This window comes from Macaca fascicularis, chromosome 2 (assembly GCF_037993035.2).
Source record: "Macaca fascicularis isolate 582-1 chromosome 2, T2T-MFA8v1.1".
Lineage (NCBI taxonomy): Eukaryota > Metazoa > Chordata > Mammalia > Primates > Cercopithecidae > Macaca > Macaca fascicularis.
In genome coordinates, this window is record NC_088376.1 from 132,059,017 (window position 1) to 132,084,912 (window position 25,896).

Here is a 25,896-nt window from a genome sequence, read left to right on the forward strand (position 1 = left end):
GCTTTCTTTTCTCCCCATTTTCCACGTGCCTTAAGTGAAAGGTTGCTATGGAAGATGTTGACTTGTTTCCTTAGTTTTTCCATTTTCCTCCTCATCCTGCCTTCTTTTAGCTGGCTTTCAAATGTTAATCCTGGCATTTCCCTGCCTCGCCTTAGATCTGTTCAATGTGTTCCCAGTACTACTCTCATTTCACCTGTCACCTGCTTTATTTACATGTCTATACCACTTTAACTTCGGGTTTTCTTCTGGGACTTGCAACAGTCACGTTTAACTTCATCCCCTACCTGCTGATTCCTCATCCAATGGCCTTATATCAAACTGGCCTGATTTTGCTGGCACCTTTACTTAACACTGTGCTCAACTTGGATTTCCACCCAAGACAGGAGACACTTCAACTGAATTGTGTCCTTGCCATTTACTTTCCAGATTTCTCTGAAAACTACAATTACTTCTTACCTACTTTTGTTCTGCTGATTGAATGATCTCAGCTTCAGGGGAAAAAACACAGTGATGTAATTGGCTGGCATTCAACTTGGAGTAAGACAACAAAAGTCCAAGTCCCTCAACCTCAGTTTGCTTGCATCTCCACGGCATAGTATGGGGATAATACGCAGTGTTGGCGTTGCTGTAGCAGTGAAGTTCTTCCAGATTGTAAGGATGAGCTGATCCAATCCATAACCTAAATGTACTAGTGGCTTCATGGATAACTGGAAAGTGACTCATAATTGTACCCCATACAGGAGGAGCCCCAATAGCTCAGATCTGGTGTCTTTGTCCCAGGAACTTTGGCATTCTCTTTGTATCTCACCTTCAAATGTCCCCAGCAGAATGGCTCTGGATGGGTCATTTATTTACCATTTATCTCGCAGCCTCTTGATTGAATAGACTTTGGCTCAGCTGTTGATTCCTGGTCCAATTAACAAGGACCAGGTAGCACAGTTGATTTAACTCAACAAATAAGATACAACTGACCAGAACAACTGCATGGTGAAGGCACTGCCTGGGCCCCCTTTCCCCAGAAGGGGGCTTTAGCCATGGCAAATGCTTAGGGTAGCCTGCCTGGAGTGGGATTCTTGCAACACCAATCCTCATACCTCTTGAAGAAAAGATTCCATGGTCAAATAAACTTGCACGCAGTGCAGTGGCGGGATCTTGGCTCACTGAAACCTCTGCCTCCTGAGTTCAAGCGATTTTCCTGCCTCAGCCTCCCGAGTGGTTGGGACTACAGGTGCATGCCACCATGCCCGGCTAATTTTTATATTTTTAGTAGAGACGGGGTTTCCTTATGTTGGCCAGGATGGTCTCGAACTCTTGACCTCGTGATCAGCCCGCCTCAGCCTCCCAAAGTGCTGGGATTACAGGCGTGAGCCACCATGCCCGGCTGTAACCTATTTTTTATGGAACATCTTATGGACACTCAGTGGAAGATACTTTGGCAAATTCTGGCTTAGACCTCATGAACTGTCTACTGCCACCAGCTTCATCAGTGTCTCCAGAACAGCAGTTCCCAACCCCTGTATATCAGAACCACCTGGGAACATTTAACAAAATATAGTCAGCCAGACTGTGCCGCTAGGGATTCTGATTTACTTGGTCTGAGGAGAGGTCTGGAGATCAGAATTTAAATGCTTCCCAGGTATTAGACCCTTAAATAATAACTCCATGTGTAATAGCGCAATAATAGCATTTACTAAACATGTTTTGTGCCAGGCACTAGGTAAGTGTGACATTATTCTCTTAATTTATCCTTATAGGAACCCTGCCTAATGTATATTACCACCAATCTACAAGTAAAAAAATATAACCTAGAAAACCAACATAAATTTGGTCTGAAGAATTGAAGAGTTCATGTGCCAGCTATAGATCCTAAATAGAACTAGAGTCCTCATCAAATTATCTACCAAGTCAAAAAGAATGCATTCCCCTAAGCAGCTTCTGTCACTAGAAATCATCTTCTGAGAACCAAGCACTCTTCCCACAAGATGATCAGGAGATATTATACAGGATCCAGCTATTGGCGGCAGCTAAGCAATTCCACACTTAAACCTGAAAGCCGTCCGTGATCATTTTCCCACATTCCCTCAAATCAGGAATAACAAAATCCATCACACTCAGAAGAAAGGCCTTACTCCTAACACTCAGGTGCCTGGAATCTGCAATGAAATTCAGACATCGGGCTTCAGACCACCCAAGAGGCCATTTGGAAGGGCTTGACTGCCACCTTGTGGTCCTGTGCACTACCAGCCAAGGCGAGGGCACACAGCTAGCGAGAAAGAATATGTGAGCAAACTGCTTTAACCCACTTCTGTTTTGACAAGAACGGTTATAACATCTTTTGACATGGCCCAGTAAGCTGAAAGAGAACAAAGGTATTAAAATATTCTGGCAACAGCCCTTGCTTGGGAGCAGGTTATTTTAAACAATTGCTTTCTCCAGGGCAATCATACCTGAGTTGATTTGTGTATACGTTCCTAGTTTAGAAAAAGTATTTTCCATATTTTCTCTCTACTGACTAGGTTTCAAAAAATAACTATTTTGGGCCAAGAGTGGTGGCTCACACCTGTAATCCAAGCATTTTGGGAGGCTGAGACCAGAGGATCTCTTAAGCTCAGAGTTTGAGACCAGCCTGGGCAACATAGTGAGATCCCATCTCAACAAAATATGAAAAATTATCCAGGCCTGGTGGTGCATGCCTGTAGTCCCAGCTACTTAGGAAGCTGAGGCAGGAAGATCACTTGAGCCCAAGAGTGACCTATGATTGCGCTGCTGCACTCCGGCCTGGGTGACAGAGGGAGACCTGTCTGAAAACAAACTAAGAAACAAAACAAAAAATTCATTTTGTAGCGGCAAGAAAAGGCCCAACCACAGGACTGTTTTCTCCATGTTCTATATCCCCCAACTAATTTCTCCCTTATCTTTCCCTTCCTTCTTCCCTTCCTCCCTTCCTTCCTTCCTCCCTTTCTTTCCTCCTCGACCTCCTTCCTTCCTACATTACATGTAAACATCCCTATTTAACTCGAAATTCCTTCACCAAGAAAGCCCTATGTCCAATCCTTCTGCTACTGACTGTGTGACTTTGGCCAAGTTCCTTAACCTCTATTTAAACATCTTAGAAGAATGGTTTTTACATTTCTAAAAGACTGCAGGAGGAGGGCAACAAATAATAACACGCAACAGAGACCATATGTGGCCCACAAAGCCTAAAATATTCACTATCAGCCCTGTACAGTGTGCTGACCCCTCCCCTAGACTTCTACCATGTGAAGTACACAGTACAAACTGTAAGTATTCTTTAAAAATAGACATTAAATCTGAATCTTAAGGAGATTTTAGATGCAACTTCCAGTTGACAGGAAGCAGGAGGGAGAGTAGGACAAGCTAAACGCACCACCTTGGCACCACCTCACCTGCTGAGCTCCCCTCCAGACTGGAGCACTCAGTCCCCAGATTGCTTGAAATGTGGCCGCTGATGGTTCACAGCTGAGCTCCTCACCAGGCCTTGCCCTCAAATGAAGGGAGTGGCCTTGCTAAGGCCCCACCCTTCCCTGGGATGGCCCCTATTTGAACTTGTTATGTGCATTTCTTGCCTCATCTGGGGACCTCACTGAAGGACCACACCAGCTCTACAGCACCCCACTGAGGCCTCACCTGACATTGCCCCTCTATTTCTCCCTCTGCCCAAGCCTGGACCCCTTACATCCTCACAGGTATTGTGAGAACCTTCCCCCGCAAAAAACTATCTGCATTCAAATCTCCATCCCAGAGTCTGTTTTCCTAAGCCATCCCTCCACACCATATTCTCAGCATAACAGCTGTTATGAGATAAGGCAGGTCTTTACCCCTTTACTCAGATCCCTTCAATGGCTTCCATCTCATCAGAACCGTGCCATCTACACCCTTGTTGCATTATTGCTTGACTTCGCCTCCTACTCCTCTGCCTTTGATCACACCAGCGACACTGGCTTCCTTGCTGTTCCTCAAACATACCAGGCATGCTCCTGCCTTGGGGCCTTTGCACGTGCTCTTCTAGCTTCCTGGAATGCTCCTTTTCCAGTTGTCTGCATAACTCCATCCCTCATCTCCTTCTAGTCTTCAGTCAATGAAGACTTCCCTGACCCCCTACTTAAGTGTGCAGGACTCCACCGAACCCCAGACTCCATATCCCTCTTTGGTTTCTCCATAGCATGTATCAGAATCTGGCACACTGTACATCTTATTTATGTTAATGTCTGTCGCCACCAGAATGTAAGCTCCATGAGGGCAATGACTTTTATCTAGTCGTTTCTTTGCTATATTCCCAGAACTTAGAATAGTAACTGATACAAAGTTGCGGCTCAGTCAATATTTATTGAATGAACAAGTAAATAAATGAATGGAAGACTGTGAACGTGGAATCAGAAGGCTTTTGATCTTTAGGGAAGTCCCATAACTTCCCTAAAGTGGAATGGAAGACTTCCCTAAACGAATGGAAGACTGTGGATGTAGAACCAGAAGGCTTGTGATCTTTAGGGAAGCAATCTTCACATGAAAAACAGGAACCATAATTCTCATGTCATTTTGGTAATGATTATACAATGTACCATTTATAGAGGCATCATGTAATAAACTGCTAAATAAAAGGTATAATTTTTGATCAAACTGAATTCTTCACCAGAGAGGTACTTAATTTTTATAATCTACGAGCTACCAGATTGCCAAAAAGGAAGCACAGAAACATTCAGACACAGAAAACCTTACCAATGGTTCTGATATTCAAATAAGATATAAAACGATTTATTCCAAAGCCATACCCAAAACATACAATGAAATGCATCCCTGTTAAAGACTTAATAAAAAGAGCAATCTTTACATTTTATAAGGTGAAGAACTTCTGTTCCCACAAAAAGTCTCATGAAAGTTAATTCCATAAAGTGTCAAATGTATTTTCCTGTTTATATAAAATGTATCTCTTTAAATGCAAAATATTCAAATACAGCATTTTATTTCAAAATTGTTCTCAATTTCTGAAATTCTCACTACTCTACAGCATCCCATTTCCACACGCTTCTTAAAATGAGGTAAGAAGACAAACGGTGAAACCTTTTTTTCAGAGCATTTTTTCAGAAGTCAGTGCCTTGCTGACGCGAAGTACAACATGCTTTTGTCATTCCTTTCATCTGAACTATTTTCCCAGTGGTTACTCAGTATTTTGCACAAAAAAAAAACTTGCAATACCTGTCATTTAAAAATCTGTAACATGTAATTCTTTTTATACGATTTTAAGATCTGAATCAAAGCTATTGCTACAGTGATTCACTATTTTCTTTACAGGTACTTTAATAAATATTCCTCAATTCTAGAAGACTATTCAAATCCTTTAAAATGGGGGTCAGCAAACATCTTCTGTAAAGGTCCAGATATTTTGTTTTGTGTGTCATTTTTCTGATGCATATTTTTTACAACTGTAAAATGTTTTTAAAAAATTATTTAGCTATTCTGTAATTTGCTACCCCACTATTTTAAAAAATAGAACTAGTCTCTAAATTAGACTACTCAAGTGTTAATAAAATGTAAACTTCACATTGTACAGTAAAATAAATCCACGGTTTCTGACTACTAAATTGAAAGTTCATAAGCAGTAAGAAATGGATCCCATTCAAAGAGTAGGGCTACATTCCAGATATTCTTTTTAATCAACGACACTTTCTTGTGGCTTTTCACTTTGATTGAATGTCACACATCTGTAGTTTGTTTTTTCTTGGTCTTACTTTTTTATAGAGAAAAATTATCCTCATGAGGCTAATTTGAAGTTTTTGAAATTAAAGACTAGAATACTTTGATGCTGACAGAGGTAGATGCACACACACTGGTATATGCAGTTACAAATACTCACATAAAATGGAAACCACTATTTCATTTACAAATTAATCACAAATGCACTCCATGGCTAAGGAGGAATCAGTGGAAACCAGATAGAAGGTATGCAAAACAGTCCTACAGAATATTCTAATTTTCTTTTACCACATATAGTTGCTACATTTTAGGAAAACATGATTTGAATATGAAACATGTAAATATAAATTAATATAGTGGCATGATTTATTCAGGTTCTTGATGCATATAAACTGGAGGTGACTAAACTGATCTATATAACATGGTCCTATACCTTGGTACTGAGAATCACAACTCTGCGTGTGTGTGTGTGTGTGTGTGTGCGCGCACGTGTGTGTGTGTTGCATGTTTTCCTTTCCTACTACAAACAGTGTTATAACCAGATTATGGCAAATAAAAGAAGAGTTGTAAATTTACCCAAATATATCATAAACAAGTTGGAACACTCTGGAATTAGAGTCATATGATATTCCACAAAAATATTTACAAATTCTAAAGCTGAAAAAGTTGAAAACTTTGGTATCCGTAAAAAGAGAAAGTTCAGGACCATGCGTGGTGACTCACACCTGTAATCCCAGCACTTTGAGAGGCCAAGGTGAGAGGATTTCTTGAACCCAGAGTTCAAGACCAGCCTGGCCAACATGGTAAAATCCCATCTCTATCAAAAACACAAAAATTAACCGGGCGTGGTGGTACACGCCTCTAATCCCACCTACTTGGGAGGCTGAGGCACAAGAATCACTTGAACAGAAGGCAGAGGTTGCAGTGAGCTGAGATCATGCCACTGCAGTCCAGCCTGGGTGATAGAGTGAAACTGTGTCTCAAAAAAAAAAAAAAAAAAAAAAAATTAGCCAGGTGTGGTGGTGCAGGCTGTAATCCCAGCTACTCAGGTGGCTGAGGCAAAAGAATCGCTTGAACCTGGGAGGTGGAGGTTGCACAAACTGAGATCATACCACTGCACTCCAGCCTGGAGTTAAGCAACCTATATCTTTAACGTTATAAAGTCAGCTTCATGAAATTTGGGCTTAGAAAAATCTATTAGGTTATATATATCTATTAGGTTTTTTTTTTCTGTTTCAGAAAAAAAAAAAGAAAGAAAGGTAAAGTGTACCAGGGAGTCCATGCTCAATTTTTGAACTATAAAAAGATTTCAGTGCAAAATTATTGCTATTGATAAATAGCAATGACACAAAAACCACATGAAACACTTAACGTCTACAAAACACATAACAATATCCTGAAGGTATGTTTTGGCATAGAAAAGGTAATTCGGGGATAGGAAATAACAGATTGCTTTACTGATTTAATTCTAAGTCTGGGTGCTGGAGTGTTTAAACACTCTCTTTTTGCAAACAGACTCAACATATTTATAGCTCATCACGTTTCTTCTTAAATGGCCACTTTGGGTGTTGCAATACGTGGTCTGCAGCCTGAAGGACAAGATACATAAATTCTTCTACATCGAAAGAGTAGTTGGTGAACTTCGGGTGCTCCCCCAGGGTTGGATGGTGGCCCTGCGAAAACAAACCAAAACACGAATCCATAACTCACTAAGGGCATGGTTTTCTCTACAGCAAGAAAATTATGTTACTTTGGCTAAGGCAACTAATTTATGTTCTACATCAGAGACCAGCAAACTTTTCCTGTTAAGGGCCAGAAGATAAATATTTTCAGCTCTGCTGACTCTAAGGTCTCAGTCACAGTTACTCCACTCTGTCACTGAAGTGCACGAACAACTAGAGACAGCGCATAAACAGACAGGCATGACTGTGCTTTCTTTACAAAAACATGTCATGGGCTGGATTTGCCCACAGGGCTGTTGCTTCTTGATCCCCTCTCTATATATAATCTAGTAGATTTTTCTAAGCTCAAATTTCACGAAGCTGCCTGTACAACATTAAAGATACAGGTTGCTTAATTCCCCCTTTTCTCCTATTTGCAAATATAAAATAAAACAATTCAGTATTCCAGAGAACAGTTTATCTTTGCAGCACTCAAGTTCAATAACTGTTTTTCATATCAATAATTGGATACTTTAAACCAATTAAAAATGAAGCAAGGTAAGTTTTGTGATTGAACTTTACCTTATCCTGAGGAAAGACTTTGTTCTGCCTTTGCCAAGTGATGTAGTGAATGCCTCTCAGCCTGGCCAAGTCTAAGTAACAGCGTTCATCTTCACAGTTGTACCTAAGGACACAAGGGTGTCACAACATGAGGCTTTTGTCCAAGGTTTCTGCCAAATCAACAACTCTCTGTGAAAATAAAATGCAGCTCCCAAATATGTCCTTGCAAAAGGTTGTAAACAAGACTGAGGAAGATAGTAAACAAGACTGAGGAAGAGAAAGTAAAAATATTCTCTGAACTAAATGAACTTAACTTTTAAAAAACAAAATAGGGTCATGGAATGGAAAGAACTGACCTTGTTCAGTAGGGCCTGCTGCCTATGAACTTGACATCACCTTATAATACCTGTCTTCAAATGTATTTAAGTGGCAAGGGGGATAGGTAACACTTCCAAGGTCATATAACTAAATAGTGAAGGATGCAAAAGTAGAACCCAGGCCGGGCGTGGTGGCTCAAGCCTGTAATCCCAGCACTTTGGGAGGCCGAGGCGGGTGGATCACGAGGTCAGGAGATCGAGACTATCCTGGCTAACATGGTGAAACCCCGTCTCTACTAAAAATACAAAAAACTAGCCAGGCGTGGTGGCGGGCGCCTGTAGTCTCAGCTACTTGGGAGGCTGAGGCAGGAGAATGGCGTGAACCCGGGAGGCGGAGCTTGCAGTGAGCCGAGATCACGCCACTGCACTCCAGCCTGGGAGACACAGCGAGACTCCGTCTCAAAAAAAAAAAAAAAAAAAAAAAAAAGTAGAACGCAGGTCCATTAGACTCTAAGGCTTGAGTTTTCTCAGTTACATTTCTCTCCCTTCTCTCTCCTTTTTTCCATCCTTCCTTCTCTCTCTATAGGAGAAATGACAGAGACAGAATCCATTATCTGGCTATTTCTCTACATATATCATATATATTTTTGAAATGTTTTGCAGGGCATTGGAAGTTCATGACAACTTTTTTTCCTAAATAGCCTCCTATATAAATACAGAGTCAAATCATTTTTCAAATGAAACCATAGAATCCAGATATTTAGCATAATGGGGGGAAACAGGTAACAGTAACTGCTATTAGTGTCTCAAGAACTAAAATGGAACACAGTGTCAATAGCAGAATTATTATGAGAGGGAAGGCCATGTCTCCATAAACGAACCACTGAGTTAAAAGCATGCCCTGGGCAAGTCACTAGCACCCAAGGGCCTCAGTTTCCCTGTGTATGGGATCAGCAAGCACTAAGTGAAGTGATTGGCTTGTGTTTTGGAGCTATGTTGTGCATGAGCCATTAATGCTTTCTTTTAACACAATAACTACACTGTTTGCAAGAAGACGCTCAGAGTTTGGGAGGTATGCAGGAACAAACTCAGAATAAGGAAACCACAGATTCACATCTTCCGTATCATGCTGGGGATGGGAAGATGAAGGGGTAATTGGCTTACTAAGCGCAATGGCAGGCTACGGACTTTGTATTTTTAGCTTCAGGCCTTTTTTCTTTCCAGATGTCTATATGATGTGACTTCTGTTTTTGAATGATTAAATATTAAGCCTTTTGATGCTCAGCATGAAAGCCTTAGCATGCATAAAAAGCATTATCAGTTGCTTCAATGTAAAACTGCCTCCAAACACTTACAGTTCAAATACAGCAGCCCAGTCTGGAAGGAAAAGTAAATGGGTCAGACCAGCTCCATGCATTCCAATAAATATGTCTGTGTTGTGTGTGATCCTCAGTTGATCCAAAAACCCAAGTTCTCTGTGAACATACAGAGTAACACGAGAGAGATGGGGAGAAGGGAGAAGTATCAGGTTGAGTTAGTTCATGATTCACAGTAAGGATATTTATAAAAGTGTATTGCCCATTTTAAACCACATTCCATTTTTAGAAGCATTTTTGCCAATTTCAAGTGCTCTCCAGTAATTAATAAATTTCTTAATAATTTAACATATTTTCTAAGTAAGCTCACCTATCCTTTTAGGTTTAAGCATATTTAGTTTTAAAGGAAACTTTAACATCTGTCTTAAATGGAAAATCAGTGACATATGACATTAACAAAATTGTAAAAATTGACACAATCAAACTAAGTAGTGTTCAAATCGAGATAGATACTATTGCAAGACAAAGCTCAGAGCCTGAGGCCTGCTCTTTCTTCATGAAAAAGAGAAATTGGCACGGTGGCTCAAGCCTGTAATCCCAGCACTTTGGGAGGCCGAGACGGGCGGATCACGAGGTCAGGAGATCGAGACCATCCTGGCTAACACGGTGAAACCCCGTCTCTACTAAAAAATACAAAAAACTAGCCGGGCGAGGTGGCGGGCGCCTGTAGTCCCAGCTACTCGGGAGGCTGAGGCGGGAGAATGGTCTAAACCCGGGAGGCGGAGCTTGCAGTGAGCTGAGATCCGGCCACTGCACCCCAGCCTGGGCGACAGAGCAAGACTCCGTCTCAAAAAAAAAAAAAAAAAAAAAGGAAAAAGAGAAATTGGCAAGTGTTAAAGAGATGTTATGACACGCTAGCACTAAATTAAAAACTATTTCCTTAGGATAATATAAGGACTTCTCAAAAAGAAAAATTTCTCCTTATGTGATTTAAGTTTTTTAATGCCAGCTGGGTACATCCAAAATTATCTCAGATACCATCAAGGCATTATCCTGCCTTTGGAACAGACAAATACGCAATTTTATCCATGTTAGGACTGTACAAGTGTTCTCTAAACCCAAGACACTAATAAGTGTGTAACCCTTGAACCAAAAATCAGTCCCCAAACAGTTCACTGAGGTGAGGCTAGGGAGAAATGTAGGAATAAGGGTGACACTCTGAATAAACAGAAAGAAATGAGATCTCCCAGCCCCATTTTACCCAAAGTAAAGAAAAAGAAATGATCAAGATTATTTTGGATCTAAGAAGGGAAGGTGAATTCCCTTTTACACCAGCTAATAACAAAACTCCGCAGAGGAAAAGGAAGACAGCTCCATGCGTATATGTATCGCAATAAGAACATGTGCCTCAGTTTCTCCAGGAATGTGAACTGGTGCCAAGGGAAGGACGGCCATTCACCCAGATGAACATACCCCTGGAGCTGCCAGTTGTGGAAACGCCTGTGGTCAGCACTCACCAATCCCCATGCTAACATGTTACTAATATTTCCCGCAGACTGGCAAGATACGAATTCATTGTCATTCTTGCTTATCTGAGAAACTACAACATATCCTTAAAAGCCAGTCAATGATACAACCTCAGAGGTGCCCTCCCCAGTTCCTTCCATTTCTTCCCAGCCTCATCTCAGTGAATGGTTTTGGGACTGATGTGGGGGCCCCATCTTGGCTCACTCATTTCTTCAAGCAACACTGACACAACATTTCTTCAGCACTGCAGAGTATAATCTGTAAAATGGGACTGGATGGGCCAACTCAGAAGACTGTTGAAAGCATGAGATGAGATAAATAATAGCTGTTTTTACGATTGCTATTTATCTCTATTCAGTGTCTGAGATCCTCAAGACCAGGGCTATGCCATCCGCCATAATGGGATGGGATTCCTACTGCTGAGACTGGCGACCAGCTCATGGGTCCCCAGTAGAGATTTACTGCACAAATGAACTAATGTATGATGAATGAAGTGCAAAGCTCCCATGCTTACATTCTCTGAAATTAAGTGTATCTATATTAGATACCCACATGCTGGGACGTGTACTTCTTTTAACTGGAAAGTCTTCATAGTGTTAGATTTGGGAAACACAGCTGTGATTGCAGGTGGACATGGAGACAAAAGTTTTCACTTTTCCTTTTGATCTTTTCTATACTGCTTGACTTTTTCAACCAGAAACATGTACTACTTTTACCAGTAAGATGTAATTCTAGCAACAGGAATTACCTAAACTGTGAATAATAGACATATTCTGTCTTTCTAAGTCTTTTAGTTGTATTAAGAGTTTTAAAAGAAATGTAAATATTTCATAACATTTTTTAAAATTTCATGTTATTCTGACCCTCAAATTATCCCCATATAAATAATTTTAAGTCAGATGTTGAAATCTGGCAGCAGGCAGGGCAAATTAGGTTTATAACATCTGTAAATTTTGAACTAGTTGCCCTTTTTTTAAATTTTTTATTTTTTGGAGACGGAGTCTCGTACTGTCACACAGGCTGGAGTGCAATGGTGCGATGTCAGCTCACTGCAACTTCCACCTCCCGGGTTCAAGCCATTCTCCTGCCTCAGCATCCTGAATAGCTGAGACTACAGGCACATGCTGCCACACCCGGCTCATTTTTTGTATTTTTTAGTAGAGATGGGTTTCACCATGTTGCCCAAGCTGGTTTCCAACACCTGAGCTCAGGCAATCTGCCCTTCTCGGCCTCCAAAATGCTAGGATTACAGGCATGAGCCACCGTATCCAATCTGCTAATTTTTTAAAATTATGAAATTTTAGGCCGAGTGTGGTGGCTCATGCCTGTAATCGCAGCACTTTGGGAGGCAGAGGTGGGCGGATCACTTGAGGTCAGGACTTCAAGACCAGCCTGGCTAACATGGTGAAACCTCATCCATACTGAAAATATAAAAATTAGCCGGACATGGTGGCACATGCCTGTAGTCCCAGTTACTCGGGAGGCAGAGGCAGAAGAAATACTTGAACCCAGGAGGTGGAGGTTACAGTGAGCCGAGGTGGCACCACTGCACTCCAGCCTGGGCGACGGAGCAAGACTCTGTCTCAAAAACAAACAAACAAACAAACAAAAAATTTCTGAAATTTTAAATGAAAATCTGAATTCATCACTTCTTTTGAATAAGGAGATGGAGTCCCAACATCAGGCCCCAGAAAGAAAAAGAGTAACTGCCCTCGTTCCCAGGGCCCTCACCTGCCCATTTCATTCATTTATAAGATCTACTTGTCCCTTCTGGGCCTACAAATGCCAATGACTCCCACTGGAAAAATGCTTCCTAGCCCCCTTGACCTCATCCAAGCAAAAGTTGACAGTGTCTGCTGAGATTGGCTATTACTTACCTATACTTGTAATCAACAATCTGGACTTCAAATGTAGGTACTGTTTTCAGTGCATTTACAAGCTGGGAAAAAAGAGAAACATTTAGCATCTCTTTTCCTTCTTTCTCTTCTGTTTTTCCTTTATGAGTCCTAAAATTTCTTTTTTTGCATATACTATTTCAGAGATTAAATATCATTTCGTAACAACAACAACAAATAAAAAGAAAATAAATATCATTTGGGTCAACAGTTTTGAACTGTCATTAAGTTCAAATCCAGGCTCCACCTGTGAACACATGACTCTACCTCCCTCAATACCAATGCACTGTGTTGTTGTGAGGCTGAAAGGAAAAGAAAATTCATGGAAGCAAAGTGCTAGGCACAGAAGTACACTAATCATTAACTGTTACTCCAGCCTTTACCTTAGAGTTTTTGTCCCATCCATTATCTCATTTCAGACAAACCACTAGTGCTTTGAACTTCATCCTCTGAAAATACTAAGGTCTTGGCAGAAAAACATTTTCAGTACTTCTACATAGAAAAACTATTACTCTTCTAGCAAACAGAAAGTAACAAAGCATTGTTAATCTGTTATGAAAAATATAGTCATGGTTCTCTGTCCCTCACAATTAGGTCATAGAGGATCACCACCATTCAGAAATGTCTGCACCTGAATCATGTTGCCTTGTGGCATGCACTACACTGCAATAGCAACATCAATAGTTGCATGTATCACTGACGGGGCATATAAGTGGTGCTGGCATTTCTAAGTGTGTCATTAGGCTTACTTCACTTAATCCTCATAAGAATCATACCAGTGGCCAGGCGCAGTGGCTCACGCCTATAATCCCAGCACTTTGGGAGGCCAAGGTGGGCAGATCACCTGAGGTCAGGAGTTCGAGGCCAACCTGACCAACATGGTGAAATCCCATCTCTACTAAAAATACAAAATTAGCTGGGTGTGGTGGCGCATGCCTGTAATCCCAGCTATTCAGGAGGCTAAGAGAGGAGAATCACTTGAACCCAAGAGATGGAGGTTACAGTGAGCCGAGATCATGCCATTGCACTCCAGCCTGGGCAACAAGAGCAAAACTCTGTCTGAAAAAAAAAAAATCATACCAAGTAAGTATTAGTACTATGCCCACTTGATAAATTACACAAGATAGGCTCAGAGAAGTGAAATAACTTTCTCAGGATCTCACAGCTCCCAAATGCACAGCCAAAAATAAATCTAGGTCTTCTGACCCCAGAACCTGTGTTCTTAACCTTCTTAACCAGTGCGCTCTATTGTCCTGCTTACAGAAAGCAACAAGCAGTGACCAAGATTGAATCCCCCCCATGTCACTCACACACACATACACACACACACACACAGAGAGTCGTGACTGGAAATTTCTCTCTCCAGACAGCCCCTGAACTCTTATGAAGAGTTGAAGGGGTAAGAAGATTAGCATTCTGTTTTACAGGAGAGATGGCAGATGGCATAAGCGTTGGTCTTTTTTTTTTTTTTTTGAGACGGAGTCTCGCTCCGTCGCCCAAGCTGGAGTGCAGTGGCGCGATCCTGGCTCACTGCAAGCTCCGCCTCCTGGGTTCACGCCATTCTCCTGCCTCAGCCTCCCGAGTGGCTGGACCTACAGGCGCCCGCCACCGCGCCCGGCTCATTTTTTTTTGTATTTTTAGTAGAGACGGGGTTTCACCATGGTCTCGATCTCCTGACCTTGTGATCCGCCCGCCTCGGCCTCCCAAAGTGCTGGGATTACAGGCGTGAGCCACCGCGCCCGGCAAGCATTGGTCTTTTAACGAGATTGCCCACATAAAAGGAATCACGTGTGCTGAGGGTCTCAAGGTAAGCATGCCCTTTTTCATGACTTCTAGTTGCACGAGAAAGGTGGCCCTATCCCTTCCAATAGCTATTCAAACCCTGCAGTTGGGCAGGATTCCACAAGCCATGATTTAATGAGGCTATTTAGGTTGTATTATCTATTTATTAATCAAAGTATAGCCAAAGGTGCTTTCTTCCCTGCCCGGGAGCTGCCTTTCTAGTGAGATCCAATCCTCAGGACAGAAGCAGCCAGTTGGGTGCTCTTTGGTTTGGAGTTGGGGGCTGAATGATCAAATTTCACCTTTGGGCACCATCATCTGGGCAATGTGCATGACTGAATCTGAAAATCTCACGCCTGCATTAAAGCATCTACCAGCACCACACCTTTCTTTCTTTTTTTTTTTTCATTATACTTTTCAGTTCTAGGGTACATGTGCACAACATGCAGGTTTTTTACATATGTATACATGTGCCATGTTGGTGTGCTGCACCCATTAACTAGTCATTTACATTAGGTATATCTCCTAATGCTATCCCTCCGCTTTTCCACCTCCCCACAACAGGCCCCGGTGTGTGATGTTCCCCACCCTGTGTCCAAGCGTTCTCATTGTTCAATTCCCACCTCTGAGTGCGAGCATGCAGTGTTTGGTTTTCTGTTCTTGAGATAGTTTGCTGAGAATGATGGTTTCTAGCTGCATCCATGTCCCTACAAAGGACATGAACTCATCCTTTTTTATGGTTGCATAGTATTCCATGGTGTATATGCGCCACATTTTCTTAATCCAGTCTGTCACTGATGGACATTTGGGTTGGTTCCAAGTCTCTGCTATTGTGAATAGCACTATACCTTTCTACTGGACTTCTCTGCAGCAGCCTGATGCTGTTCCTCAGCCTGCCCCTTCCTGATGGACAGGGGCCAGAGGTAGATTCTGCCTCCTCTGAAATCTATTCGCTGTTTCAGTAGTAGCACACTCTGGCTAGGAAAGCAGTTTCAGTCCCCGACTACCTTGACTCATGTCCTCGTTACTCTAATCACCAGCTGGGTGACCTTAGGCATGTTTTTTAACCTCTGAGTCTCAGTGTCCTTGTCTAGGATAGAGGATAATAATACAATACCTACCTCATGGGTTTGCTGGGAGGGTTGGGGGGCACAATGTACAAAAGGAGCACACAATAATATGCGTGACCTCCAATTGCACTCAATATGTATGGTCCATACCAATATATACTGTTGATCTGTTGGCTACTGAGGTTTCCCATTTGTATACCCAACATTGCACTATTTGATACGTTATTTCTAGGTCTTTAAACACACACATACAAACACACACACCCTCCACACACACACTGCTCATTTCTTCCATCCACAGAGCTTACAATTAACACCTCATTATGCCATATGTTCATGTCCTCTGTAATCCATATGGGTCTCAGGAAGAGACGTTAATTACATAATTCTGATCAGCTTCTTAGGCAGCCAAATTAGTCTGTGTAAAATATTTTACCCATCAAAACATGACCCCCCTCCCCCAACTTCCCTCTTAATAAGTATTGTCCAGTTTGTTCCCACTTACCTGCTCAAGTTAAAAGCCTCAAATCACACTTGATCCTTGATACTTTTCCTGGCCTTCTCTAGTGTGAATGTACTTCTGCATTCCAAAAGTAAGTATCATAGGTCCTATCTCCAAAATATATCTTGAATCCATCTACCATGTCATCTCTACTGTCATCACTTTGGCTAAACGCTCTCCCCTGGGCCACAATAACAGCTTCTGATCAGTCTCCTTGCTCTCACTCTTGCAGGCAGAATGACTTAAAAATAAATGTCAATTCATGTCTCTCCCTCTGTATTTGTTTTCTATTTGCTGCTGTAACAAACTGCCACAAATCTAGCAGCTCAACACAACACAATTTATCCCCTTACAGTTCTGCAGGCCTGGAGCCTGACATGGGTCTCACTGGGCTAACATCAGGGTGTCAGCAGGGCTGTGTTCCTCCTGCAAGCTCCAGGGAAGAACCCACTGCCTTGCCTTTTCCAGCTTCTAGAAGCCCTCCACACTCCATGACTCAAGGCCTGCCCCCTTCATCTTCGAAGCCAGCAACATGGCATCTCTCTGGCCCCATTTCCCTTAGATCTCCTTCTCTGACTCTCTTTCCTGCCTCCCTCTCCCACTTTTAAGGAAATGATGAACTGAGATCTGATCAGTGAGAAGAAGCCAGTGAAGAAAAGAGCTGTCCAGGCAGAGGCAAAAGTTCTCTGGCAGATGGATTTTAAGGCCCATTTTGTGATTTATACTGGGCTCACATGGATAATCCAGGAAAATCTCCTTACTTTTAGGACAGTTGGTTGGGGACCTTAATCCCATCTGCAACCTTACTTTCCCTATGCCATGTAACCTAACCTGTTCGCAAGTTCCAGGGATTTGGATGTGGACATCTTTCGGGAGGAGGAGGAAGAGACATTATTCTACCAACAATGCCTTGCTTTAAAACTTCACAGTGGCTTTCCCCTACACTGGAATAAAATCCCTCTCCACCAAGGTCTAGAAGGCTGATATGATCTGTGACCTCCCTGCCCCATGCCTAACTTCTTGGATATTGCCCCACCTCTCTCAAGATGTTACAGTCATATTGGTATTCTCTCTGTTTCTAGAATACTGAAAGCTCAGTCCACTAGAATACATTTGGCTCTGCCTGGGAGGCTCTTTCCCTTGCTAGATCCTTCTCTGATTAGGTCTCAGTCTAAGCAGTGTCTCTTTGATGCCCTCATGTGAGTACCAACCCCCTCCATCCACATTCCCAGTCTCTATGACATCACCCTGGTTCATATCCTTCGAAGCACTTATCACTGCCTGACATCACCGCACTTACTGACTTTTTTACTTACTTCTTATCTGTCTCTCACCTCTAGAGTGTAAGCTGCATGAGGTCAGGCACCTTCCCCATCTTTGCTCTACTCTATCTCCAGGACCTAGAACATGGCCTGACACATAGCAGGTGCTCAATTAACTATTGTAGAATAAATTCTTACTACTGAGAGGCTACCTTCAGGCCATGATGTTGTAGGTAGTGGACCTGCATGGTGATCTCATTGAGGTTAAATATAATTTATGAGTTGGTGCTACTGCAATGAGTCAGGATGCCGAAAATGCAGTTTCTAAGACATGGTCATGTAACAGAATAGAGATTCTTCCAACTGAATCTGCTGCTGATACCACAGGATTAATGGCCTCAACCATCTTTTGCATCAACTATGCAAAGAAAGTCTTGCCTTTTTGCTACTTGTTTGTCTGGATGCCCTCTACTGCAGTCAAGGCAAGATTCAGACAGCTTTCTCCAGGCTGAGTTGATGCAGATGAACATTTACTATAAGGCAAAGCTAGTTTGCCCATGGTTGGTTTGGTGAATCTCACTAGAAATTCAAATCCAATAAATAAACTGGGTATAGGCCATCGAACTTTTCTCAAAACTAATAGTTTTAAACCAAAGCTTTTCTTTTTTTTTTTTTTTTTTTTTTGAGACGGAGTCTTGCTCTGTCGCCCAGGCTGGAGTGCAGTGGCCGGATCTCAGCTCACTGCAAGCTCCACCTCCCGGGTTCATGCCATTCTCCTGCCTCAGCCTCCGGAGTACCTGGGACTACAGGGCCCGTCACCTCGCCCGGCTAGTTTTTTTTTTGTATTTTTTTAGTAGAGACAGGGTTTCACCGGATTAGCCAGGATGCTCTCGATCTCCTGACCTCGTGATCCGCCCGTCTCGGCCTCCTAAAGTGCTGGGATTACAGGCTTGAGCCACCGCGCCTGGCCTAAACCAAAGCTTTTAATTGTAATGCAAAAAAAAGCACAATTTCCTTTATAAATTCAATATGAAGGCATTAAAAACGCATACCAAAAACTAACCTCATTTTGGTTTAAGATTTTCCGGTATTCTGTGCTCCGTGCAAGAATGGTGACTCGAATTTTTCCATCCTGTAATCAAAATGAAATAGTAAAATAACACTGTATATGCCTGGGTAGATGAAAGAACATCTGAACCTAAAATGTGATTTTCACCAAGAGATGAAACTCAACCAGGATACATTAATAGAACTATTCTTTTTTAGCCTGATTCCTTCACCACTCTCAGAGAATAAAAACGTGTCCACTTCAACCACCGAAGGCAAAAATCAGTTCATTACATTGTCTGTTTGGTTGGGTGGGTGAATTTTTTGGCAGGGGTTGTGTAAGTTAAATGAACATTTGTGGAGGTGAGGGAGATATAGCCAATGAAGGGGGAAAGGAGGGCACGAGGAAGCACATTCTTGCAATATCCCTTAGTTTCTCTTTTACAGGTTTTTGACATCTGGTTTCAGATGACTCCAGGTCAGAAAATGTTTTTGGGTTTTGTTTTGGGACAGCATCTTGCTCTGTCACCCAGGCAGAAGTGCAGTGGCATGGTCTTGGCTCCCTGCAGCCTCTGCCTCCTGGGTTCAAGCAATTCTCGTGCCCCAGTCTCCTGAGAAGCTGGGACTACAGGCACGTGCCACCACGTCCAGCTAATTTTTGTATTTTTTGCAGAGATGGGGTTTTGCCATGTTGGCCAGGCTGGTCTTGAAATCCTGGACTCAAGTGATCCACCTGCCTTGGCCTCCCCAGAAAATGTTAACACGAAAACATGGTCTCCTGATTATTTCTGTTTCTGAAAAGGTGGTATCAACTTTTATTAGGGAAGAAAACTCAAGCCCATCTCAGAATCCATTACCTTGGGTCCTTCTTGTGTGATGTTTAGTCTGTGTAGCACATGCTGGGAAAATGCCCTGAATAGTCCAGTATTTTGACAGCCAGATATCTAAAATAAAAACACTGGTTGATATTACAATGAATACTTCTGTATTATAATTTAAAATACTGTCAAGTTATGTATAAATGTTATAATGTCTGTAAATATGAATGCTAATGGTAGACAGCATGCTTACCAGAGGAGTATTATAGAACAGCCCATACCTCATGCGGGGGAGTAATGAAAAAACAGCTTCTTTAAAACATACCTAAGAACAAAGATACATTAAAAGATAAGAGGATGTAATTTGCACCCTTCACACCAAAATAGCATGTATAATTTTGAAAAACTGATTTCAATTAATCTCCATTTTGCATTAAGATTGTTTGAATAGCATGCTATTTCATTCAAAGAGAACAGAATTCATATTTTTGGAAAGATTATAGAAAAAAGTTTTCAAAGGCTGCATGATTAACAACACTGAGGATTCTAATTATAATAAAAGAAATTCAGAATTCAGAAATCAGTGGTAATGGCTAATAGGAACTCATAATAAATGTTTATTTTATGAGTGAGTCATCTGCACTCAAGAGATATTCACAAACATTTCAGGAAAATTTCCAGTACCCTTTTGGAATCATAAGTTTTCAAATGTATAATGTCATAATCAGTAAATGCATTCCATGTGTCGGAGAATAGGTCACCATATCCGTAAGAACTCTGAAAGTAGAAACAAAACAAGGTTTTAGGGCAATGAAAGGATACAACATGACTTTTCAAAGATGCAACAAAATACCTGAATTTGCTTGTGTTAAAAACTAACAATCCTACACAAAATCCGTATAAGCAAAATGGATCTTCATCTTGGGCCAGAGCAAATGCCTAATTTCATGAAATATCATCAGAAATAATTATCACAATTATACTCTTAGCCATTAACAGTGTTTCATTTTTCTACCTAAACTTCTTTTATTCTCACGTCTTTGAAGTTGTAGTTCAGGGTTTTTTCCTGTGAACATCTTATCCAAATTATAGATGCACACCACACACACATATGCCACCGTTTGTACACACTCTGTTATGCTCAGTGTGCAAAAACCATCAGGGTGAATGAAAAATACTTTAGAAAAAAATTTCAGAGCAAGAAAATGGGTTCAAAGTTTTAACATTGGCTGGGTGCAGTGGCTCACAGCTGTAATCCCAGCACTTTGGGAGGCTGAGGCAGGCAGATCACCTGAGGTCAGGAGTTCAAGACCAGCCTGACCAATATGATGAAACCCTGTCTCGACTAAAAATACAAAAATTAGCTGGGCTTGGTGGCATGTGCCTGTAATCCCAGCTACTCGGGAGGCTGAGACAGAAGAATCACTTGAACCCGGGAGGCAGGGGTTGCAGTGAGCCGAGATCATGCCATTGCACTCCAGCCTGAGCAACAAGAATGAAACTCAGTCTCAAAAAAAGAAAAAAAGAAAGTTTTAACATTAAAAATAAAGGCTGGTCATAGTGGCTCATGCCTGTAATTCCAGCACTTTGGGAGGCAAAGGTGGGAGGATCACTTGAGCCTTGAAGTTTAAGGCTGCAGTGAGCTATGATCATGCCATATACTCCAGCTTGGGCAACAGAGCAAGACCTTGTCTTTAATAAAATAAAATAAAAATATATAATATATGTAATTCTATGAAATATTCCCCCACCCATTGACTAGTGAATAAAAAGTGGTAATTTCCGATTAATATTAATGGTGTCAATAACAACTTTATATAATAATAATAGCATCCTACACACTTCCTGTGTTCCAGGCACTGTTTTGGGCACTTGACATTATTAATGTACATTAAGCCACCCACAAGCCTAATGAGTAGATAATATCATTTTCCCTATTTTGCAGATGAGGAAACTGAGACACAATTTTAAGTCATTTGCCTATACTGCAAAGCAGCTGAGTTATAGAGCTGGGATTCAACCTAGCCTTTGCTGCCAGCTCCATCTGACAGTTGCCTCTCAGTGGGAATTAGTTCTTTCTAGTATAATCACATGGTTTTTTGGTTTTTTGTTTTGCTTTGTTTTTGTTTTGAGATGGAGTCTCACCCTGTCGCCCAGGCTAGAGTGCAATCTGGGCTCACTGCAACCTCTGCCTCCCAAGTTCAAGCAATTCTCCTGCCCCAGCCTCCCGAGTAGCTGGGATTACAGGCGCACGCCACCACATCCAGCTAATTTTTGTATTTTTTGATAGAGACAGGGTTTCACCATATTGGCCAGGCTGGTCTCAAACTCCTGAGCTCAAGTGATCTGCCCACCTCGGCCTCCTAAAGTGCTGGAATTAAAGAAACCACACCCAGCCTCATTTCTCTTTTGAAAAGTAGTTAATTACAAGCTCCATTAGCTAAGAAGAAGATCAATTAATTTTTAAATGGTTTCACTTAGATTGAAAAATTCAGCCAACAGAAATCAGAAATATGCATTGTAGCATTACATTCAAGCTCATATATAGACATTATGTTCATGTCTTTTTATCTTTATAGCATTTTCTCAGATTTTGAAAATTTTATGTTGCACATACTGCAGTTATTTCAAAGTTACTGAGATCTGTTGGACGTGAAAATTAAAAAAAAAAAAAAAAGGCTTCTTTCCATGTTCCTCCAATGCCATTCTAATAAAGGCCCTTCTCAACACCATCTAAAATGAAATGTCCCTGTTCTGGCTCAATAATAAATAAAGGGCAATTAAAAGAAGTGATTCTGGGTGGTTTCCTGAGATAAAATACTCCAGATAAAATAAGATATGTTTGAAAGGAAATTTTAATAATAAAATACTATAATCCTGACCGATCCTTCCTCAGGGAAGTCATACATTATTTAATAAGAACCACTTCCAGAAGCTTCTTTTCCATGTTTCCCAAGTCCAAATTATCTACCATGAGGGAAGGAGGGGCTTCTTCCTACACTCATGTTGAAGAATATTTGGATAGTCTTCAAGATGACACAAAATTTCCTTTAGTGTGTCTCAAATTTAAACATGCACATAATCTATGACTTAGAAATTCCACTTACAGGAATCTGTCCTACAGAAATGCTAGGATGAGGATGTGAAGATATAGGTATATTGAAAGGATGTATGTGTTTACAGTAACATTTCAGTAAATATCAAAGAACGAAACAAAACCAAATGTGATGGGGGGGCGGTGGGGTGGGAAATGAATACATGCACTGATGCATGCATCCAACTTCCAAAACATCCATTAAACAGAATACCACATAACACCTAAAGCAAGGATAGCCCTAAAGGTACTGACTTAAAAAGACATTCCAGAGATAATACTAAGGTGGCAATATGAGACAGAGAGTGTATTTTCCACAAGAATATAAACATATTGGCCAGGCATGGTGACTCATGGCTGTAATCCCAGTGCTTTGGGAGGCTGAGGTGGGAGGATCACTTGAGGCCAGGAGTTCAAGACTGTATTAGTCAGTTTTCACGCTGCTGATAAAGACATACCTGAGACTGGGAAGAAAAAAAGTTTAATTGGACTTACAGTTCCACATGGCTGGGGAGGCCTCAGAACCATGGCGGGAGGTGAAAGACACTTCTTACATGGCAGCAGCAAGAGAAAATGAGGAAGAAGCAAAAGCGGAAACCCCTGATAAACCCATCAGATCTCATGAGACTTATTCACTATCACGAGAACAGCATGGGAAAGACTAGCCCTCATGATTCAATTACCTCCCCCCGGGTCCCTCCCATAACATGTGGGAATTCTGGGAGATACAATTCAAGCTGAGATTTGGTGGGGACATAGCCAAATCATATCATTCTGCCCCAGGCCCCTCTAAATCTCATGTCCTTACATTTCAAAACAAGCCATGCCTTCCCAACAGTCCCCCAAAGTCTTAACTCATTTCAGCATTAACCCAAAAGTCCAGAGTCCAAAGTCTCATCTGAGACAAGGCAAGTCCCTTCTACCTATGAGTCTGTAAAACCAAAAGAAGGCTAGTTACTTCCTAGATATGATGAGGGTATAGGTATTGGGTAAACACAGCCGTTCCAAATGGGAGAAATTGGCCAAAACAAAAGGGTTACAGGGCCCATGCAAGTCCGAAATCCAGCATGGCAGTCAAACTTTAAAACTCCAAAATGATCTCCTTTGACTCCAGCTCTCACATCCAGGTTACGCTGAAGCATGAGGTGGGTTCCCACAGTCTTGGGCAGCTCTGCCTCTGTGGTTTTGCAGGGTATAGCCTCCATTCCAGCTGCTTTCACGGGCTGGCATTGAGTATCTGCAGCTTTTCCAGGTGCACAGTTCAAGCTGTCAGTGGATCTACCATTCTGGGGTCTGGAGAATGGTGGCCCTCTTCTCACAGCTCCACTAGGCAGCACCCCACTAAGGACTCTGTGTGGAGGCTCCAACCCCACATTTCCCTTCCACACTGCCTTAGCAGAGGTTCTCCATGAGGGCCCCACCCCTGCAGCAAACTTCTGCCTGGGCATCTAGGTATTTCCATACATCTTCTGAAATCTAGGTGGAGGTTCCCAAACCTCAATTCTTGACTTCTGTGCACCACAGGCTCAACACCACATGAAAGCTGCCAAGGCTTGGGGCTTCCATCCTCTGAAGCCACAGCCCAAGCTGTACATTGGCCCCTTTCAGTCATGGCTGGAGCGGCTAGGACACAGGGCACCAAGTCTCTAGGCTGCACACAGCATGGGGACCCTAGGCCCAGCCCACGAAACCACTTTTTCCTCCTAGGCCTCCAGACCTGTGATGGGAGCAGCTGCCATGAAGGTTTCTGACGTGGCTTGAAGACATTTTCCCCACGGTGTTGGGAATTAACATTAGGCTCCTTGCTATTTATGCAAATTTCTGCAGCCGACTTGAAATTCTCCCCAGAAAACAGGTTTTTATTTTCTATTGCACAGTCAGGCTGCAAATTTTCTGAACTTTTATGCTCCGTTTCCCTTTTGAAACTGAGTGTCTTTAACAGCACCCAAATCACCTTTTGAATAGTTGTCTGCTTAGAAATTTCTTCTGCCAAATACCCTAAATCATCTCTCTCAAGTTTAAAGTTCCACAAATCTCTAGGGCAGGGGCAAAATACCGCCACTCTCTTTGCTAAAACATAACAAGAGTCACCTTTGCTCCAGTTCCCAACAGGTTCCTCATCTCCATCTGAGACCAACTCAGCCTGGATTTTATTGTCCATTTCACTATCAGCATTTTGGACAAAGCTATTCAACAAGTCTCCAGGATGTTGCAAACTTTCCCACATTTTCCCGTCTTCTTCTGGGCCCTTCAAACTGTTCCAATTGCTGCCTGTTACCCAGTTCCAAAGTCACCTCCACATTTTCGGGTATCTTTTCAGCAACACCCCACTCTACTGGTACCAGTTTACTGCATTTGTCCGTTTTCAGTCTGCTGATAAAGATATACCCAAGACTGGGAAGAAAAAGAGGTTTAATTGGACTTACAGTTCCACATGGCTGGGGAGGCCTCAGAATCATGGTGGGAGGTAAAAGGCACTTCTTACATGGTGGCGGCAAGGGAAAATGAGGAAGAAGCAAAAGCGGAAAACCCTGATAAACCCATCAGATCTCATGAGACTTATTCACTATCACAGGAATAGCACCAGAAAGACCAGCCCTCATGATTCAATTACCTCCCCCGGGTCCCTCCCACAACATGTGGGAATTCTGGGAGATACAATTCAAGCTGAGATTTGGTGGGGACACAGCCAAACTATATCAAGGACCAATCTGGGTACTATAACAAGATCTTATCTCTACAGAAAATAAATTAAAAAATTAGCCAGATGTCAAATCAGAAGACAGTAATATATATTATATATACACACACCCATGTATATATGTTATGACAATATATATATTGTCATAACACATATATAACATATTTATGGAAAAGAACAGCCAGGGATGGTGGCATGCACGTATAGTCCTAGTTACTTGGGAGTCTGAGGCAGGAAGATCACCTGAGCCCAGGAGAGCAAGGCTGCAGTGAGCTAGGATCATATTCCTGGACTTTAGCCTGGTGACATATTTGCACTTATTAAAATAAAGAGTCCTGCAAGGGACTCACATACAACTGCAGTTACCCTTGGGGGAACAGGGAATTGGAGAGGAAGAAGGAGACTTCTTAAAAAACTTTGCATACTTCTGTGTTGTTTGAATTCATTATAAACAGGTATTACTTTCATAATTAAAAAAGTAATCACGGCTGGACATGGTGGCTCACATCTGTAATCCCAGCCCTTTGGGAAGCCGAGGCAGGCAGATCACCTACGGTCAGGAGTTCAAAACCAGCCTGGTCAACATAGTGAAACCCTATCTCTACTGAAAATATAAAAATTAGCCAGGCGT

The 25,896-nt window shown here is 41.9% G+C and overlaps 1 protein-coding gene across 14 annotated transcripts in view; it reads right to left on the reverse strand.

Annotated features, from left to right (window-relative positions):
• Window positions 1-4,746: 4,746 nt before the first annotated feature.
• Window positions 4,747-25,896, reverse strand: part of EOGT (EGF domain specific O-linked N-acetylglucosamine transferase) — a 40,845-nt gene continuing 19,695 nt past the window's right edge. For 3 of the 14 annotated variants that reach the window (XM_065538881.2, XM_065538879.2, XM_074032665.1), the window contains 10 exons: window positions 24,991-25,044; window positions 23,060-23,113; window positions 20,155-20,247; window positions 19,724-19,795; window positions 19,510-19,596; window positions 18,669-18,737; window positions 12,972-13,033; window positions 9,607-9,726; window positions 7,956-8,058; window positions 4,747-7,385 (listed from right to left, as the gene is read on the reverse strand). In XM_065538881.2, the coding sequence (XP_065394953.1) occupies window positions 7,239-7,385; window positions 7,956-8,058; window positions 9,607-9,726; window positions 12,972-13,033; window positions 18,669-18,737; window positions 19,510-19,596; window positions 19,724-19,795; window positions 20,155-20,247; window positions 23,060-23,113; window positions 24,991-25,044 (861 nt within the window). In that variant the 3' untranslated portion in view covers window positions 4,747-7,238. Of the gene's footprint in view, window positions 7,386-7,955; window positions 8,059-9,606; window positions 9,727-12,971; window positions 13,034-18,668; window positions 18,738-19,509; window positions 19,597-19,723; window positions 19,796-20,154; window positions 20,248-23,059; window positions 24,959-24,990; window positions 25,045-25,896 lie in introns of those variants that run through there. The other 11 variants (XM_074032669.1, XM_074032668.1, XM_074032670.1 and 8 more) reach the window with 7 other exon arrangements.